The following is a 21,655-nucleotide window of genomic DNA, read 5'->3' as shown; positions in this document are numbered from 1 at the left end:
CAGTAATTCATAATATAAATCTTATTATGTCTTAATCTACTTTTATACATATATTGAAATTAAATTTAATCATTCAAAATCAGGAAAGGAGAAATTTTCTTAATTTATAACTTAAACTCGATTGCTTTAGACTATTGCAACATTTGACAAGTCACATTCAAACGCAATTGGTGGAGATTCAAATAATATCAAACATAAATATGTAGGCATGCTGTGTTAACATTTAAAAAATATATTTCAAATCAGCACAGACAATTGAGCCAAAAACATAAGTCTTGTATGTAATTGTCGTAACTGTCCCGGTCTCCCCTACTCTAAATTCTTCATTTAAAATTGTTCCTCTCATTTTTTTGGTTACAACATATACAATTTTCATATTAAAGTTACAGCTTGTTCATATTTTAAATAAATTCATGCAAATACTTGTGTTTTTTTTTTGTTTTTTTTTTTGATCAATTGGTTTCAGTCATGCACTTTTAACTAACGTTTTTAATCAACTCAGTGCAAGTATATTAATAAACCTAAACATTCCCAAAAGATACAAATTCTGCAATTTTCATAATGAAGCGGGTTCATAATTATGAATATTATACATTTTTATTTGTGATGAAAACAAAATTAAATGACTAGAGTGAGTGAGAAACATTGAGGATTTTTGTGGAGTTTTATGTGTTGGACTCAAAGTAGAATAGAGGATCGACATCATAGTAACTCATTCCACCTATATCCTTGCCAGTTTGTGTTTAGTTCATCCCTCTTACTGCTCATGACAGCTAATTTAATGAAACATCAGAAGAGCTAAGTTGCTTCCCCCAAACAGTCTTACCACGTTATTTTTCGGTTTCTTTTCTTTTAGTATACCGGTAGATTATATAATTTTGAACTATGTACATAGTCATCATAATCCCGCTTAATAAGAAAAATGTGATCAAATAGGGGAAAATAATAATTACTGTGTACTGTAAATATTCATATAATGCATATATTTGTTTATATACGTACTTGCGGTTTTCGTGGTTTAGGCATGTTCCATTATACCTCTGAGTGTGGGTACCACTTTTACTCCTTTTGGAAGACAAGTAAAAGTTACACATATTAACTAGGTTTCTAATTCATTTGTTTAGAGAAATTGTCAGCAGGAAATGTATGTTTTTGTTTATAGAATAAAAAAGATTGCTATCAATCCCAAAAAAAAATTTTGTTATGAGTTATAATTAATTTGTGAGTTGTGACTTTTCAACATATGATCAATTATTTAATGAAAGCCAAAAACAATGGGTTTGATTTCTTCACATATGTGCTTATGTTTAAAGTTTCATATTTAAAAGACAGGGGTTCACAATTTAATATTCGCTTATTTTATTTTTTGCTTCCTTTCTTTTATGTTATATTTATGCTTCGCAAATTAACTGTTTTATCCGCCAACGTAAATTTTGTTCTGTGAAAAAAGCAAAGAGAATCCGCGTTATAAAAAATATATTAGCTCATAAGCCGAATTTCATATCATTTTGTGACACAAGAGTGACCAATATCGATCAAAAACTGATTTCCATCCGAATATAAACCTTCATTGTATCGGTTAGAAAAAGAAAGGCAAACCATTCTTCGAGGTGCATAATTTTAGCTGCAAAAACAGTTCTCAAAAATAAGCTGGTGGCAACCGATGCAGATGGCAATGATGCAGTTCTCAATGGGGAAAAAGTGAAGGTGATTTCGGTTTATGGACCAAATTAAGACAATCCATAGTTTTTCAAAAATTTAGATGCCATATTTTTTTCGAATGAAGAAGGGGAGGATATGGATTGTGTGTTTATTGGGACATGAACTTGGCCATTAATCAAAAAGCTGACATGAGGAACTATAAGAGAGAAAACAAGAAGAAAGCTACTGTAATGGTGAAAAAAATATTGGAAAAGAGAGACCTTATTGATGAAGCAGCAAGACTGAAAAAAGTCATGTGCAAAGAAAAACTTTTGCTAGAAAAACTCCGATATTGATCCCCAATTCTACTCTGATTCCAACAAGGGCTTACAAGTATAACTCCACAACAAATCCTCAAGGTAACATACCGTTTTTTATGAGCACACAAAAATATTCAATCAGATTTTGAATATAATTTAATCTAGTTAGGAAAATATGTTCACTACTCAGGTATTAAATAAGAATGACAAATGCGAAGGAAAAGGAAATTCATTCTTCAGATTACCAATTCCAAAAAAACTGAAAGCTAAAAAATTCACCGAATTTACATCACTGCACAGTGTTACCTCGCCAACACAAACATTTCATATGTATTTTGTTGTCAGCTGTCGATTCCTTCCTCTGACTTGATACGTCATGGCTATTTCATAATTTATTCTTTTTGATAAATAAACGAAGTAATAAGTTATGAATACTTTTCTCCGTTTCCAATAGGACAGGAATACAATTTTTTGGTGATCCCTCCTCGCATATACACACGTATATTGCCCATTTTATTATTTCAATGATGGAATTTTGGCTATTTTAAAGAATATCGAAAATTATATCGATGCTTTTTAATAAAATATTATAATACAGTCTCGAATAAAATATTATCTAAGAATTCAATTCATTTTAAAATTGTAGAGCAATAATATGACAATGATAGTCTGGGAATACTTCAAAAATAAATATCAGTTGGTGTGATTGACTGATTTGGCTAACTACCAGATGGTTTCGGGCCTTTTTTCTGGGTTTTTTTCGAAAGAAATGTTCCGTGCTACAATAAAGGTAACGACGTGACTGATTCTTATTGTATTTTGAATCTCTTTGAGTCATTGAGGGAGGAGCCTTCATATTCTTAGTTATCATATGTTAGTTAAATATTATTGATTTATGATACATAGTTTGACCCATATCTATGACCTTTCAAAATCAATCTATACATTTCTCACTCTCATTGTGACAATCAATTATGGCTACTTTAAGTGTAATTTGTAGTTCCTCCAAAAGGTAAATAAGAATAATATAATTCGGTAATTCATCGGAGAATACAAATATAATACACACTCAATTTTAATAATAATCATTTTAACTTACTTTTGTGTTGAGGCACACAAATGTAAACGTCTATAGGAAGGTCACAAATATATATGTATTAGGGGCAATGAAATCAAATGATCTAGTTAAGCGAGGGGTGACAATTTTAGTATTTATAGTTCGTTTTTGTAATAAAAACATTTATTTAAATGTTTATATAAAGTCTATTCATGTTTTTCTAGAACAAAACATTTGTTGACATATGTTTATTACAAATATCCAATATTCTTCCAAAACCCGATCATTATATGTTTTTATTAATATTAGGAAAATAAATATTCATTAAGCCTAATCGCTTATAATGACTATGATATGGGCTGTTGATACTTTCATGATTTCATTCTATATAAAAGACTCAACTTAAAGAAAAATTATTCCATAGTTTATCAAAAATTATGAAACTTTAATGATATAGAATATTGCCTAATATTTAATTCAAACATTGCTAGATTTTTCTTTAATCTTGTAATATATTTTTTTTTTCAGTAATGGCGTCTCAAGCTATATTCTACAATAAAGATATGAACTATTTTCTACTATTAAATTAAGAATAAACAACATTTGGGAAGAATTAGCTATTAAAAAAAAATGATTTATGTTAATTATCTTTTAGAGAAAAGGTTGTTATATACAATAGATATCTTCTTGGACTATATATTCCCTAGTCCAACTGTACAATGGTCAATGTCTCAATTCCCCCCCCCACAATTGAAGGATTTACAATTATTAAATTATTGGGATGGCCTTCCCAAAATTGACAACTTATCTATATTCTCTGCATCGAATTAAAAAAGTATATATCCTGAGCTAACCCCTCCATACAAAAAATTCCTGTGGACCCCCAGATTTAGTTTTAACGTACTCAATTCTGCGATTAATTTTTTTATTACAAAAATAATAGTAAATAAAGTATATACGAACTTGTCTAAAACACTCTCTTTATTGATTAATAATGTTTTCTACGAATCAGAATTTTTGAGATATTGTTTTATGATTATTGATACATTTTGTTTGGGATTATTTTTAAGAATTGTATTCACAAATATGTGCTCGTACTTTACAAGTTGTAGCTAAAAAAAAATACATTTATATTGTTAAGTATACAGTGATACATACTACTATAAAATAATTTCACACTTCATCGCGCAGTTGCATTGTATTTCTGATTGAATCAATTTTCAATTAGACTTTAAAATTGTGTTATAAATCCTTTCAGATTTCAAATGAATTTTGAAGGATGAAAAGGAGGGGGGAGTAACTGTCCTCTTTACTCCGGAAATGCCCCCTTTTAACAACCTGCACGTCGTTAATTCTATTGTAACAAGCAACCTTCCCCCCGAAAATTAACGGACAATAGCCTCAAATTCAGTTGGTAATCAGCCCATTCTTTTTACTTAGTGAGTTATTATTCAATAATTGTACATATTTCAAGAAGAGCTAATTAATATTCAACCAATCAGCCTTCAAAACACAGATTAGTGGAGTGGAAAATTAGATACATCGACAAACGACAACAAAATACATCATTTATTTTTTTGTTAATGAGGTAACGTCGTTCTAATCCGTTGCATGCTATGACTGTATTATATATTTCATGTATGTTTGGTTTTTATTCGACTTAAATAGAGTCGAATAAAAAAATAAATAAACACCAAAATCAACAACTTTATGATTAAAAAGCATCATCCACAATCAAGAATCAAAATTTATTAATACTTTAGATATTTTATTAATGTCAAATTATTAAAACCTCCTCATCGTTACATTTAAAGTATCACTGAATCTTTGATCCGAAAGAAACATAGAAAATCCCTAAAATTAGTTTGAAAGTTAGCCAATTATCTTAACTATAGAATTATAATTCAATAATTGTTAAGAATTGTTCACAGCTTCAAACGAACTCATTCTAATTCAACCAATTAACATTCAGAAAAACTAATTAGGAAGGGAGAAGTAGAGACATATACATCTGATGACAAATTACACAGTATATTTTTCTGTAAGCAAGGCAATATTCCTTTCCTAAAACTGTGACTTATCCCAAATACAGGTTGGGAGCACATTTCAAATGAGTCTTTATGGCACCAAGAGAACTACAAGAAGTGGTCAAAGGTTTGGTCTGTTTCTGAAATCTTATGTCAGACTTGAGGGTCTTACAGAACATGGGCAGGGACGAGTCACCGAAATTTAATCCCAGTCTCAAATCGCGTATTTAATGAGACTGGTGATTATATATGTAACAGCATTTGATTTAAGCCGTAGAACACGAAAATTATCATTAAAACCTTCAACCGCAATAGGTTCGGCATTTGGCTTTTTTTACAGCATTATTTTGTTTGTTGTAATAGACCAAATCTATTGCAGTTGAACGTTTTACGTCACAACAATACAATAACACGATATTATAGGTCAGTTTTAGTAACATAGTATTCCTTGTCTTTTGATTGCATTGTTTATTTTTCCCTTAACCCCTCTTTTCCTTGAGCCCTTTAACCAAAAATCGAAAACATAGTATTTATTGCCATTAACTCCAACAATTTCATAGTATTAGTTAAAAATATCTGTTTTAAGAAAAATAATTTGGTCTTTAATTATTTCTTTGATTAATCTCCTGAATCAAACGTTATATACACTGCTTAAATAAATTTATTTTGAAATGCTATGCAGGCATAAAATTATATGTTTTGGGAAAACGTGAAAGTGAGGGGAAAAAAATCAATAATCATTTATTCTTAAATTGAATTTTAGTCAAAATAATTTCTTAAATACATTATTAATACTTTGAAAAACTAAATAAAATTTTATTCAATTGTTTAGTATTCCAAAAACGCAAACCTAAATATGGAAGTACCGGACCGGAGGAAGAGCTAATTAAATAGACAGTTTTATTGGGGGTACAGTCATACACTGACTTATATTTTAACTTTGGTTGTAGATTTGATGTATGATAATAAAATATATATATACAAGTCGACACTTCTTGCTGAAAAGGTACCTTAATATCCCTTCGTCATATTAAAAAAAGTAAATAAATAAGAAAATGTAAAAATTGAAATAAATATTAATATAATTCATAAGATAATATGTTTAAAGACTTTATTAAGCAATTGACACCTATAAATTCATATAATTATGTTAAAAAATTATTATTATTACAATAAACAAGTAACAACATTTAAAAAAATAAAAATATTCGAAGCGCCCTCTATGGTTTTAACATACCTAAGACGGATTTTGTTGTCAGTTGACGATTCTCCCTTGATATGTCATCAATATCATTCATCATGGCTATTTCATAATTTATTCTTTTTCATAAAACACATAATTTATAAGTTATTCTATACGTCATATGCTCCGTTTCCAAAAGAACAGGAATACAATTTCTTGTTGATCCCTCGTCATTTATATGATGTATATATTGGCCATTTTATCATTTCTATGAAGAAATTTTGGCTATTTCTTAGAAGTAATATAATAACTACTCTTTTAATCAAATATTACTATGCAATATTATAATACAGTGTGAAATAAAATACTATGTATATTTTAAAAATATGTAATTAATATTAAAAATGGTCAAAAAATAATATGAGAGTGATAGTGTGCGAGTATATAAAATATAAGTAGAGGTGGTATAATTGACTTATTTGGCTAGCTACCAGATGATTTTGGGCTTTTTTTTTTTTTTTTTTTTTTTGAGGATAAATTGCTTGATCCAATAAAGATAAAGACGTGAACAATTACAATTCGAATGTTTAGGTGAACACTCAATGTATCTTATCATTATCTCCATAGCTGAACTGTATAAATATGGAAAAGGTTGTGTTGTTTTTATTTGAAAGTTCCGTTTTATTTTTAATGTGTATATTTTGTCGTCACTTTATATTATATTTATAAATAATATTTTTCCTCGTAAAATTGCGTTGTGTATGATTAAAGGAGGGATCCAAATAACATTATTTGGGTATCTATGTATCTACCTAATTATATATATTGAAATTAAGGAGTTAAAATTGAAAGTGATTGTGTGGAGTTCAAGTGATATTCAATCTGAAAGATAAGTTAATATGTACAGTTGGGGCCTCGGAAATCATGGGCAACTAGGATTGGGAGCGATTGAAGAAACTAATGTTGGAATTCCATCGCTAGTTAACTTGGATGAAGATATTGATGTAATTTCTGCTGGTTCGGAACATACTGCAGTCCTTACTACCGAAGGCAAAATATATACTTGTGGCTCCAATGACTATGGACAAGTATTCATATTTTACCATTTTTATTTGACATTTGATTATCTCTTGATAAATCCATTGATTCAATGTTTTATTTTCAGTTAGGACATTCCTCGAAACAGAGTAGATTCGAAAAAGTGGAATTGCTCAATTCATATAGTATAAAGAGTGTAGTGTGTGGTGGACAACACACTCTAGCATTGGATGAATGGGGAAAAGTGTTTTCATGGGGTAGTGATACAAGAGGACAGACTGGCCATGATGATGGAAATAAAGATACACCTAAGTATATTAAAAATTTGTGATATTGTGCAATCTTGAAGCTGAGTTGTCTGATGTTTTCTTCTTCAAATACATAAGCAAGCTAAAATGATTTTTCTCAAATTATCGTCTATTTTGAGAACAAATTATCCTTATGATTCCTTTTGAACTGTTCGGTATTGCAATTAAAGTAACCAAAATTAATTTTCACAATAAAAGAATGAGAAATTGACAGATTTTATTTAAAAGACCATATTTGCGTCTATATAAAATAAATAATAATAAAAGTTGAAAACTATGTTTAAAATTTTTGGGTATCTCCACAAATTTGAAAACAAAACCTATAATTTACTCAAATGGGTCTAAGAAATATTTGACTGTATATGAATTAAAAAAAATTAATTGGGTGTTTCTCCTTTTATTGATTTTTGTTCAAGATTGTTTTTATGTTGATGCACCACTCATAGAGTTTAAAATGTAATTATGAATTCAATGTTAATTGTAATTTATTAGAGGAATGCATATTATACTAATTTATGACATACATACTATAATTAAATGAATTTATAAAATGATTATGTCGTTTATAAGAAATTGTTTTAAAGTATATATATATTATTTTTGTAGGATAATTAAATCTTTAGGACTTCAAAATGTTGCTCAAATTGCAGCAGGGCATTATCACAGTCTAGCTTTAACTAATAAAGGTAAAATTTATGCTTGGGGTGACAATACATACGGTCAACTTGGTTTGGGTCGAGAATCTGGGGATAAAGTTGTTAAGCCACAGGAAGGTCTTTCAAATGTATTAGGATATGACCTATGATAAAGAATTTTTCAATTATAGGTTATTGAATCTTTGATCGGCGTTGCTCCTTTGATGATAGCTGCGGGTGCAGAGCATAGTATGATTGTGACTATTTCTGGAACAGTTTATTCTTGGGGCAAGAATTCGTATGGGCAATTAGGCCTTGGAGATGTTAACAACAGCTATTTTCCAAGACAGGTATTTTCAAGTACATTAGATAAGCTAATAAATAAAGTCAATTCATTTAAGATTAGGTTACTCAGAAGTTTAATAATAAAATTCATATCATGTGGCAATGATCACTCAGTTGTACTGACAGAAGATGGCGGAGTGTTTTCTTTTGGACAGGGGCGTTTTGGCCAATTGGGTCATGGTTCATTTAATAATGAATTATTGCCTCGAAAAGTCATGGAATTAATGGGTACTGTTGTTAGTCAGATTGCTTGTGGAGCTAGACACACACTTGCATTGATACCATCAAGAGAAAGGTTATACTCGTTTGGACTTGGTGGATCTGGGCAACTTGGAAGAGAGGCTGTTGAAAATGTCAATATACCTCAGATCATTTACGGACCATGGGTACAACCATCAGGCCAGCCAAAGAGAATAAATCGTCAACATTCTTCGAGTGGTAGCTCTTATATTGAAGAAAATGTTGTAAGTATGGAGCACATATTTAATTTTTATATATTTACAATGTTTTGATTTCAGGCATTATATACAATTGGTGCAGGTGGAAACTCTAGTTTTGCTACAATTCGAAATTTGGATAAGTCAAATGAAAGATTAGATTTTCGTACTTTCTATATTTTTAGATCTGTTTTGACTCTAACTCCTTCAATAATGATACAGATCATGTCCATCGATGTTGACGAGATGGTAGATCAAGTTTTGTTGGAAAGTTTAGAGACAATCTTTCAATCAACAAGTTGTATTAATGCATCATTTCTAACAGATGATCATTTCAATTGTTCTTCTAAGAAACATGGTATTGATTTAAAAGCATGGAACTCTGAGGTTTTTCTACCTTTATCACTATGCCCTCGAGAGTCAATTAAAAACTTAATTCACGATTCTATAGTTAACACATTAATTCCACAACTAATGTCATCACCCCCGGATGTGGAGGCTCTTAGGATCTACCTAATTTTACCATTATATAAAGAAATGCAAAATAATCCTGTCATCTTTCGTGATTTACATTATACTTTTGCGGAACGGTTTTTATCTTTAGATAAGAATCCTCAACGTGTAATAGAAAAGTGGTTATCTATGTCAAATGAGGAATATTTTAGAAATATTGTAAATATCTTCAAATTGGCATTGTTAGAAAGCCTCAAGTTCGAGGAAAATAAAAATTATCGTACTGGATCAATAAGTAAAATTGCAGCTACATTTTTACTTATTTTACGAATATTAAACAGGGTTAATAGTGAAAAGCAAAATTGTATTATACCGGATGAGGATTTTTATATGAATGAAATATCTGAGCACTTTGATTTGCAGAGTAGTTACATCTTTTGGTTGCTTAATAAGCATCAAACATCGACCACAACAAATCATGTATGTAACTTTCCGTTTATATTCGATGCTGCAGCTAAGACAACATTACTTGAAGTTGACCAGGGGTTTCAGATGCATAGTGCCCAACAAAGAGCGACGTTTCAATATTGGTTCAATCCTGGTTTTGGAGAACCTGAGGCGTATTCTTTCTTGAATTTGGTTGTTGATCGAAATAACTTAGTTCAGACAACTCTTGCCATTGTTAATCAACTTTCTCCTGTAGACTTAAAAAAACCTTTACGTGTTAAATTCACAGATGAAGAGGCTGAGGATGCTGGGGGTGTAAAGAAAGAATTCTTTTTATTACTCATCCGTGAGATAACAGATCCAAAATATGGGATGTTTAAAAAGTATGATGATGGAGTGATATGGTTCTCTTCGTCATGTTTTGAAGAACCAAGTATGTTTTTATTAATTGGTGTAATATGTGGCTTGGCTATTTACAACTTCACGATTATTAATATCGCATTCCCTCTTCCCCTGTATAAGAAACTATTGGGTAGTGAAGTTGGAAGTCTAGCAGATTTTAGCTCCCTCTCACCAACCACTGCCACTAATTTTGAAAGGATGCTGCAATATAAGACTTCTCAAGAGATGGAAGATCTCTTTTTAAATTTCACGCTAACTGAGGAAGTTTTTGGGGTAAATCGAGTTGTTGAATTGAAGCCAAATGGAGAGAACATTGATGTTACTTTAGAGAATAGACAAGAATATATTAATCTTTATGTTGACTACATACTAAATAAGTCAGTTGCAACTCAGTATGACGCTTTTCATAAAGGTTTTCATAAGGTAAGTTAAAATAATTCATTCATAGATATGATACATTATTACCAGCGAAAGGTGTAGAAATTTGTACCAACACATTTAAGCTTTCCTTGTTTCTGCAATGTAAAGTATTTTTTTTTAATCATTTTTTTTTTCAAAACTTTTATTTTAACATAAGAGTTTAAAACAAGGCTTTACTTTATGAATTATTTTTTCTCATAAGGTTTGCGGTGGACGTGTACTTGATTTGTTTCATGCAAAAGAGCTCATGGCTTTGGTTGTTGGAAATGAGAACTATGATTGGGATGAGCTTGAAAAAAATACTCTCTATAAGGTATACCTACAAATAAATATTATTTGCACTTTAATGGTTCAAAAACTCCCACCTTCTCTTGAAAAATGTTCAAACATGTGTAATGTGGATAAAAATTATTTAAAAAAAATTACGTATGTAAATGGCTACATTTGTGATTCTATACTTTGTTCTGTATTTTCAGAGTGGATATAAAAAAGATAGTCCGACCGTTCTTGATTTTTGGTCAGTTTTCCATGAATTGAGCTTAGACGACAAGAAGAAATTTCTACTTTTTTTAACTGGTACCGATCGAATACCCATTGTTGGAATGAAGGCTGTTAATTTGATTATTCAAAGAACAACGGATACTGAATACTTACCTGTCGCACATACGTGTTTTAATATATTAGATCTTCCTGATTATAATTCTCGAGCCATACTGAAAAAAAAGCTTTTAATTTCAATCGAATGCACGCAAGGTTTTGGTTTAGCTTAGGACTAGTTTTTAATTACAAATAATTTAAAGATTTATGATTATATAAATATAAATATATATACTTATAGAATGCCTATGGTTATTTCGTCAATTTGCTGTAATAAGAATTTATAAGTAAATTTAAATAAAGTTTGCACCTTTTGCTCTAAATTTAGTCATTTAGTATGAAGTTGATGATTATGATTTGCTCATATATTGTTAAAAATCTGATAAAATGAGGTATTTAGTAACTATATTTCGTCTCTTTCTATCATTGTAAAATAATAGAAACTAATTACATGGTTGAAAAATATTTTGCTCATTCCTCTTATTGGTGAATAGAGATGTACCGATACCATCTTTATGGACAATTATGATTCTTTATTATGTATAGAGGAATTACATAAACAAATAAAAAGGATTTACTGTTTTTAATGTTAAACTTTTTATTAGTTAGGGCTAAGTAAAAATACATAAATATAACTAACTTAATTATTTTAAATAATTTAAATATAAAAAAAAAATCATATCTGTTATCAGGAGTCAATTTATTCCTTGTTGCCTCATATATATAGTCCGGAATACTGTACAGTATTTCAATGGATCAAGTGGGCATGATAAGTATTTACAAGTAATTTCCTAACACCTCTTTATTTTTGTGAAATATGTGTAATATTAGTCAAAATTATAAACTCTATTGAATGATGAATACTAATCTATATATATTCTTATACATCAATTTAGCTTAAATTGAATTTTATGCAAAAATGTGTGATTTTAAGTCAAATATAAAAGTTTATGTTTTTTTTCTATTCAGATATAAAAATGCTCTTGCCTTGGTATAATTGACGGTTGGTTCTTGGTATCATATTGTGATGCAGTGCTCTCAAGTTTTGAAATTAGGCCTGCATAAGATTTGGAGATTTTCGGTAAATTTATTAAATAGAAACATTAGAACATCGTTTTCAGTGAGGAAAATTGTGTGAGTCTTACGCCAAATGAGCGAGACTTGACTGCCCTGACGTTACGGAGTACTGTGCAAAGGATAATTCATGTGGTTCTCTTTTAGAACTGTCAGTCTTAGAGTGTCACATCAAATACACCGAGAGGAATATTCAAAGGGCTCTCATGTTTTAACTTATCTTTGCGTGAGATCTGTGAATTCAAAAGATTTTCATTTATATTTGAACATTATTATACATCTTTGAAATTCTATAATGTTATTGATAAATCGTTATTAACTCTGATTTCCGTCTATATGGTTTTTTTGACGCAAGATTATGGTTTTGAATCGTAAAATATTCTAAAAACGTGAATTAGTTTTAGACGAAGCACATTTCATCACCTGAAATTTGTTATACAGTGTTATTATTAATGCACTTCTTACATGTTGAAGAAAAATTAGAAGAAAACAATATTTTATCCGGGGCCCCTACCGGTGGAACCTCCATAACTAAAACCTAGGTTAGTCTATATTATGATCCTCACTTCTCTTTATTGGTTGACCATTTGAAATAAAAATTAAAAAAATATTCAATTGTTTTTTTTTGGCTTAATTTATTGGATTAGTGTGGATTCTGATTTTGATGCATTGGTGCATCCATAATTATGAGTATTATTATGTTGCATCAATAATCAATAATCAATCAATCTCCCAATGAAGTAAATGATTATTATTTAGGTCGCATTCAATAATTGTATTTATGAATATTATATAAATTCAATTCTAGGATATTGATCTATTCGTATCGCGTCTTTATTGATAATAACGAATGTTTTTTTGAGAGAGGGAGAGAGAAAAAAGGAAAATTTTTATGAAATCTTCGTGTGCCAAGAACATTTTGGCATTGAATCATATAATATACAGACTATCGACTTTTCTGTATCTATCTAAATGTGAAATATTTTAATGAAGACGATATATTATTATTTAATCAGATAGATAGAATCCGTGAATCAGCTTGAATGATAATACTAAGTAAATAAAGGTTTTCTTTTGGACTCTTATTTCTATGATCTGTAATAAGAAGAAGAAGCTGAGGTTCATTTTCAAAACAAACCATCATTTAAATTTTACATGCATTCTAAATTATTTAAGGAATAAATAAAAATCTAGGATAGGAAATGAAAGCAAGTTTTTCTTTCTTTCTCTCTTATTTTTTTAGTGGTCAGAGTTATCAAATTTTCTTGACGGAAACCACAAGCGGAGAAAATAAGGTTAAAGTAATAGGATCCGTGCGTGAGGGGAGGATCTCGCCAAATAATAATAAGAGTAATGATAATGGCTATATATATATATATATTTTTTTTTTTTTTTTGAGAAAGAGTGAGCGGTGTTGTTGGCTCTTTTGATAATTTTTTAAATTGAATGAGGAAGCAAAAGAAGAAAAGAGAGGAAGAAGGGAGAAGAAGAAGACGCGCCTGCCCTGGAAAAATAAATAATACTCGGGTCGGCGGCAACTTTTCCCCTCTGTCTTATGTATTAAAGTTTTTTTGTTTTTTAGTGACTGATTGATGGTGAGGGCGTATGGACATGAATGTCTTCCCTCTACTCAGTGTTGTTGATTGATAATTGTAATTGGTAATAAAAGATTAATCTCAAGTGTTATGATTGAAGAATATGAATCCCTGAGTGGTGTAAAAGAATCATATAGACGGGGATGGCTTGGGCATCATCTCATTATGGCGGCTATAAACGAGCGTGTTCCGGTCCTCGTCATGGAGGAGGTTCCTCTTCCAAAAGACACCATTTACTACTAGAACCCAAATATCCCAATAGTTCCTGCAGTTATTCCCCTTCCAGCCTATTGGATATCTGCGCCAAAAAAGTGGCGTTGACCATTCCATTTCAGAGGATTGAAGAGCGCTATGATCGTATACCAGAGCCCGTTCAGGAACGGATCATTTTTTGGTCATTTCCTCGAAATGAGAGGGACATTTGTATGTACTCCTCCATGGCCCGAGTCCCTGCTTCCTCTAGTCAAGAAATACACAACTCTCCCTTCTATAAAGGCATTAAACTCCTAGAACATCATTGTGTTCACAATGTACTTCAAGTTGGTGAGTCCTCAATTCAAGACTTTTAAATTAAAATACTTTACTTCTTGTTCTCTAGTTGTGTACTGTAATTATTTATTCATTCCACAAAAAAACATGACTTTCCTTTTCCATTCTACATTTCTCCCCCTTTACTCTCAAGATATAATATTATGTATGAATTATGTATTCAGTGTTACACATTAATGCAAATCCTTTGCGTCAAAACCATATATACAATACATGTGATTCTAATACTTGAATACTCAATTATTTGAAACTTACAAGTTAGTCTACGAAATACTGGATATTGTACTTTTAAAAATATAAAAAAGAAAAATTTGTGGGGCTGGGAATTTGTCCTACTTACTTCTGTCTGCTTCCTCAAAGGAAATTTATGTTGGAAAAGGGACGTTTACATAGTCTTACATAACAACATATTGAGAATAAGTCTATTTATTAGTGTTGAGGTTCGGCCTGTATATCCGACCTAGACCGCTCTGAGACTGTTATAATTTTAATTAACTCAGTTCATTTTCTTCCTTCAATTGGTTAGATGAAGTTGTATCGATTAGATATAAGAATACATTTTTTAGTATCACATTTAATCCATCTGACCAAGGAAATTGAAGTCAATATTGTACATACTATATGGATATTTCCTTCTCTAGGACCGAGCGCATGATTTTGGGAGTTCGAATGATCTTTTTTATAATAGAAATCCTTAAAAAAATGTTTCCCTTTGTTTTTTTCATTCAAAAAAGGTCCTTTATTTGGGCGGGGGGATGCAGCCTGTGGGCGCCCCTGGACCAAGTATCGAACATGTGCATATTGAGTTCAAAAGAATAACTCAGTCCAAGTGTGTCGTCCAGTGAGCTACGTTGTTATACAGGGTCTTTCAGGTAAATCCGGACCACCTTTAATTGCACCCTAATAAATAAGGGAAGCAAGTAGAGGTTTGAAATTTTATTTACAAGTTCTAATAATACAAAAGAAAAAAATCATTTAGTGTGTTCGCCATCTTCACCAATCATTCCCTCGATACGTTCCAAAAGGATTTGCAGACCTTGACCAAGTCTGCAGTGGGCATTTTGTCCCAGTACTTGATTATGAAGGCCTTCAAAGAGTCGATGTTGTTGTGTGAATTGCCAGATACACTCCTCTCTAACTCCTCCTAAAAGAAATGGTATTCATGTCGGGGGAGTTCAGGGCCTTGTGAGAGGTGGCCGAGTCTTGTTGAAATTGGAACTCAACGCCATTGGCATCAGCTTTCATCCAAGGTATCAGTTCGTCAGACAGGAGTTCACAGTTGGCACTCTTTCGGTTTATGGGGGGCATGACACTGTCGTTTTCCCAAGGGGCATGATGCCCCCTGAAAACTTGGTTCTAAAGACATGAGGGATATTAGCTCTTTGATTGCTAACCATCTGTTGTTTTGGATGTTGGGGTATCTATCGACTGTCCATTGTCTCTGATCCGAATAAAATATGATTTGGTTACCATGGGACTTCAAATCGTTCAGCAATTTTCTATCGTGGGCAGCCCAGGTGGCCTTCATTTTGTCTGTATGGATATGTCTTGTAGAGGCGGTATGACTTTATCCTCAGGTCAGTGTTTATGGCCCTGGAGACTGTTGCACAGCTTACTTGACACTTTTTTGGCTAGAACGATAATCGGAGTCCCATGTAATGCCTTCACAGACCGTTTCAGGCCTATGAGGAATCTGGGAGTTCATTTTTATACTCCAGGACTTGTGGCTTTTTCTTTTATATGCCTCCTTTCAGCTCTTTGGATAACTGAGCAACTTCTTGAAGTACTGTATCCGCTCTAACCAAATTCGATGATGGTGTTCCTCTGGTCTCCTCCATCGTAAATATTTGTCTTGAATTAAAGGTTGTGCAACTAACTTAAAGCTTACGCTCAACCTCTCGCTTAAAAATTTAAATACCCGAGTTAAATACTTTCCTTAATGTTCAGGATGTAGTTAAAGATGGTCCGGATTTACATGAACGACCCTGTAATTTTAATTATAGTAATTGATTTCTAATTAGGTCTGGACCAGCCTGGTAGTCAAAAATCGATCTAAATATAAATCGGTCTTAATCCGGTCCCACAGGAAAAAGGTTGTTTTTTTTTAAAGAAAAAATCACATGAGACTGAACTGAAAAAAAAAAACGATATTGGATCGAGTCTCAACCCTACTATTAATAAATGAGAGGAGATGTACTTCTTCTACAAAAAGGGGGTGGGGGGATTTATGATCATGATCATCATGGAGAGGGAACCGGTTGTTTATTTCTTTCGTTCTTTATTCCTTTATTTTCATCGGAGTCATTATACTTTTTTATTATTGTATGTTCTGTTATTAGAAGGACTAGGACTAACTATTAGTAGTATGTTGTAATTCTACTACCACGACCCTCTCCTCTCTTTCTTCCAGCAGCGGACGAGACACAAAGATACTTTACTTTTTTTATTATTTGGCTCTGTTGATTATAATCTACAGACTATACATATCTCTGTATAATACTTGTATTTTCCTCTCTTTTTTCTCTCTCCGGAAATATGTTTCGTACTAATTCAACAATCTCTTTTTATATTGTAATTTTCTAAGTAGAAACTTACATACGTAACATAATAACTAGTGTTGGATTTTGCACTGGAAATCCTAGATCGGTCTGAGACTCTTCTAATTTTTGTAAGTGAAAATGTGTTCTGTTTTTCCTAGTCTACGATTTAAATTTCTGCCCACTGTTTCAAACCACCGTCTGGACTGAAATATCGCTCAAGATTGAATATACAATACAATTTTTGAAAGAAAATTATTATTTTTTCCCAGTCCACGGTTTTAATCCAAGGCCTGGACCTAAATATAGGTCAAGATTGTCCTAGCACAGAGTTACCTAACATAAAATATAAAAAATCACAACGCAGTATTTTATTATCAGCTGTTGGTTTTTCTCTTTCTTGTCTCATGGTACGTGCTATTCTGAACTTGATTGGTTAAGATTAAACTGTGAATAATTCCCGACAATTTCTTGAATAATTTCGGTCCTCCTTGTTATTATTATTATTATTTTGGCATAAAGGTTGCAGTACATAATAAAGCTAACGACATGCTAGAAAAAATCACTTGAGACCGAACCGATTGGGAGATTCGGTCTCAGGCCTAGTAGTATGAGCACTAACAATAATGATAAACAGATCGATCAGATCTTCGGATGAGAATCATTTATTTTCTACTACTCTGCTATTTGCAATTGTGTGTTCCTCTCTACTCCTCATGTATGTACGTAATTCTATAAATATATACATATATTTTAGAGGCAGCTCTTTTTCTATTCTTTTTTTTTTTTTTTTTTTTGGAAGGAGTGATATATCACCCATGTTGAAGAAACTTAAATCTATGTATACATTGGAACATACTCGTTTACTTAATTACATAGAACTCCTCGAATCCAATTTTTTTTTCTCCCCCCCCCATGGGCAATGAATATAACATATGTAGCCCGTCGACACCAAAGTAAGCTAGAAGGATTCTAAACTCCAGCTAATATTTTTGGGTATCTTGACTTATCCAACAAATTTGAATACAAAGCCTAGTTTATAATTGACTCAAATATGTCTGCGAAATATCGTGTTGTATGTACATGAAGCAAAAAAAAAAAAATTGGGATTTTCTCCTTTTCTTTATTTTTGTTCAAGATTGTTTTTTTGTTGACGCATCATATATCACCATTGTGTTTTTTCTATGTTGTACATTGTTTAAGGCCTGATTTCTTTTATTTGGTTCCTCCTTTGGGAATATTTCCTGATGAAAGGCTTCTTCTACATACTTACCTAGAGTTGTATAAAATATGAACGCTAACAATTTGAAGAATGTTTGGGAAGGGAGCAGTTTAGCTGCCATGATGTAACATTAGATATCTTCAAGCTGCCGTGAGAGAAAGGAAATAAGCACGCATCCCACTCCTTATAAACCAAGGATATGTGTATAGGCTTGAATTACTCCAATGTCGATCCTCAATTCTACTATTAGTCCATAAGGAACTTATAACTCCTGAGTGAGTCTTAGGCTCCGCCTTTCATAAGCACACGTATTTGTTCTGTCTTCAGGAATTAAATAATAATGATGACAGCTTTAGAAAATAAAAACCCTGTTCAGATGGTTGCAACAAGTAAAAGTATTTGACTTGTTCTATGCCATATTTTGTACAACTCTACGTAGACCTCTATGTAACATTGAACTTCTTCTACTTCTTCCCCCCCTCTACTTCTTTTTCTTCAACAACACCAAATATACTACATACATAAGAATCCTTGTAGAAAGCTTTCTATTTACAACTACGAACTGAACGAACAAGGAATATATTTTACATAATATATAACTTGATTGTATTATGTGTTCTTTTATAAATATTATATGTATTCTTGAACATTTGTCTAGACTCATTCCACCTTACCTACCCTCTTTTTCTCTTTCTTCACAAAAATATGAGTGTGACATTCCAATAATTGGAAAAAAAATAAATTATTTGTTCCGTTCCTTTAAATATGATCCTTTTTTTTCTTTCTTTTTTTTTTTAGATAAAAACTTTTTATATTATGTCTCTATGATGAAAATAATGCTAATAATTGAATATTATCAATATTTATAAATGGTTCAATTTTTGACAAGTATGTCGTCCTTTAAAAATTACTAATTCTTCACTGTGTTCTATGACACATTATCAAGTTTTAAATTTCCAGTTATATTACTCCTAATTATATAGTAAATCTGTAATTTTAAAAGATCAAACAGGAATGATAGTATCAATTTCCTATCATTAAAATATCCGATTTTGCACTTGAATAAGACGTTATGAAACCAAGAAATTGTACCTTGTATACCTTGTCATCTTAGGAATCGGTCTAGACCGAATTTTCCTTTGGGATCCATCTAGACCGAATTTTTCTTTGGTACTTTTTTAAAGGACCTTTTTAAGTTTGGTCCACTAAAAATAATAACGGTCTCAGGCCGAAATCCAACACTAATATCAACGTTAAATGGTATTATCATTATTTATTTTTGGTTGTGCCTTTGACTTCTTATATTTTTATAAGTTTATTTTTAAAGTGGATGATGATGGGAAGGGGTCTTTTTTACTTAAACTTTACTTTACTTTGCTTCCACCTCCTCCTTTTTTTCTTCTTGCTCTTCTAAAATGGTAAAGAGTTGTTGTTTTATGTTAATTAAGCTTGGTTAGTAGAGGAAGGGGAAAACATCTGGTATGTATGTTCTTCTTTCTATCGATTATGATGACGACGGTGATAACCATCCAACAAGGAACACACAATGGAAGGAAGGAACTTTTTTCTTTCTTTCTTTTTTGAAGAAATTGCTGACATATGTTCTTATTTTTATACATACTCGTACATACATGCTATATGTCTTTTCTTTCCATTGAAATATCATCATCATACAAAATATAGTAGTAGTTGTTGTTCTTATACCTAGGGCTCTCTTCCCTACATAACATATATGTACCTAGGCATAGTCGTAAAAAATGACCTCAGACGAGTGCCATATTTTTTGTAGTTGCAACCTTAACAGGATTTTAATATTTTCCAAAGCGGGTATCATTATTCTTTTATTCTTGAAGAGAGAACATCTAAGTATAAAGTATGAAGGACGGAGAATATGCCCTTTTGGACTCTGAGTATAATTGAGGGTCAAAAATTCCCTCCTAGATACGAAGTAAGATTATTGTTTATTTCCTTCCTCTCACAGCTGATTGCAGCTGATCTAATGAAACGCCATGACAGCTAAACAACTCTGTTCTTCAAATTGTCAGAGTTGTTATCTTGGTTTTCGGATTCTTCTTTTTTCAAACATAGCGGTAGGTCATATTGTTTACAATTATTCTTATAAGTAACAAGAACTCATCATGACCCCATCTTTATATACATTTTAGGTAATATCATTGTGCAACAGAAAAGGACTTTGTACCTATACGTCATAATTTATAACATCTTAGAACATTATGATGTTGGGTTCGAGTATTACTCGAACTTTCATAAATGTAGTAGTAAATCTGGTGTGTGGAGAGGATCGGGGTTGCATATAATCTGAGTGGCCAGATTTCTTCCCTTTTTCTCCACCAAATATGCATATGAGAGGATGAAATTTTTGAGATTAATTGTTGTAACTTTGAACTAAATCCGGATTGGGAAAACAAAGGGCCAAATTAAGGAAAGGGGCTATATTTTTTAAGGATTGCATTCATAAAAGTGCATTTTCTAAAGATATGTCAATTATTTAAAAAAGCTACAATAGAATATTTATAAATAGAAAACAATGGATTTTCAGAATTGAAATCCCCAATTAAATAAATCATCAATCACTCCTCTCTTTTTGTAGGATTTTTAAATTTGAGGGAGTGAGGATTCTGGAAATATTTAGATATACCTATGTATCTATAGTTTTTATAAATGTAAATATGGTGGAGAGTGACGAATTAGGTTTACAGAAAATCTGAGGAACCCTGCGCCCCCACGAGTACATCGATATCAATTTATACTTTTAATCAAAAAAGTGTGGGAAATTACCATGTACATAGGTATCTAATGGAATTTACATCATTCCATGATATTTATCAGCATAGTTGTTAGCATTGGTCTATACATTCTCTATTTTTGGTGTAGCTGTTCTACAATCTATTTGAAGAAGTTAGAAACTTGTACATGATATAATACTTGAAATGTACATAATATGTAACTAGGTATGTAAAGTCAGTCATGAGTTTCTCTCCGTCACTTATTATCATCATCGTCATCATCAATAACCCCACATACCCATATCATCATCATGATCAACCCTTTACATTATTACATATGTGTATAGAATGAGTATGTATAAGTAACACACCTATTTCTTTTCTTCTTCTTCTTCTTCTTGATATGTATGTAAAAAGGAGGAGCCAATTCTACATACATTTAGACTACATAGACAGTACATCGTCATTTAAGATTAGTAGTAAATATAATAAAAATAATAATTTTTATATCCCTTGCACGAATTTTTCCTATACTTATGTATGTGTACCGTGTGTAGGGAGGGAAGGAAGGAGGAAAAGAAAAATCACGACTAGTCATAATATAATACGTATGTATTATAA

At 31.5% G+C, this 21,655-nt stretch overlaps 2 protein-coding genes across 3 annotated transcripts in view; both read left to right on the top strand.

Moving 5' to 3' along the window:
* Window positions 1–6,947: 6,947 nt before the first annotated feature.
* Window positions 6,948–11,637, top strand: Herc4 (HECT and RLD domain containing E3 ubiquitin ligase 4). 2 transcript variants are annotated; one of them, XM_071888443.1, is made up of 8 exons: window positions 6,948–7,316; window positions 7,394–7,578; window positions 8,181–8,344; window positions 8,402–8,559; window positions 8,611–9,018; window positions 9,073–10,716; window positions 10,916–11,026; window positions 11,190–11,637. In XM_071888443.1, exons 1-8 carry the CDS (start codon window positions 7,128–7,130, stop codon window positions 11,481–11,483), a joined length of 3,153 nt encoding a protein of 1,050 aa, XP_071744544.1. In that variant the 5' UTR covers window positions 6,948–7,127; the 3' UTR covers window positions 11,484–11,637. The 2 variants fall into 2 exon arrangements, with proteins under 2 accessions (XP_071744544.1, XP_040567809.1); XM_040711875.2 differs by having other exon boundaries at window positions 6,961–7,316; window positions 8,181–8,347; window positions 8,401–8,559.
* A 2,191-nt stretch (window positions 11,638–13,828) lies between these two features.
* LOC121117098 (zinc finger SWIM domain-containing protein 5) overlaps window positions 13,829–21,655 on the top strand; it is a 51,526-nt gene continuing 43,699 nt past the window's right edge. Inside the window, exon 1 of the mRNA XM_040711395.2 lies at window positions 13,829–14,522. Coding sequence (XP_040567329.1) covers window positions 14,123–14,522 — 400 coding nt within the window. The 5' untranslated portion in view covers window positions 13,829–14,122. The remainder of the gene's footprint in view (window positions 14,523–21,655) is intronic.

This window comes from Lepeophtheirus salmonis, chromosome 5 (assembly GCF_016086655.4).
Source record: "Lepeophtheirus salmonis chromosome 5, UVic_Lsal_1.4, whole genome shotgun sequence".
Lineage (NCBI taxonomy): Eukaryota > Metazoa > Arthropoda > Copepoda > Siphonostomatoida > Caligidae > Lepeophtheirus > Lepeophtheirus salmonis.
This window is presented reverse-complemented; position numbering and strand designations above follow the sequence as displayed.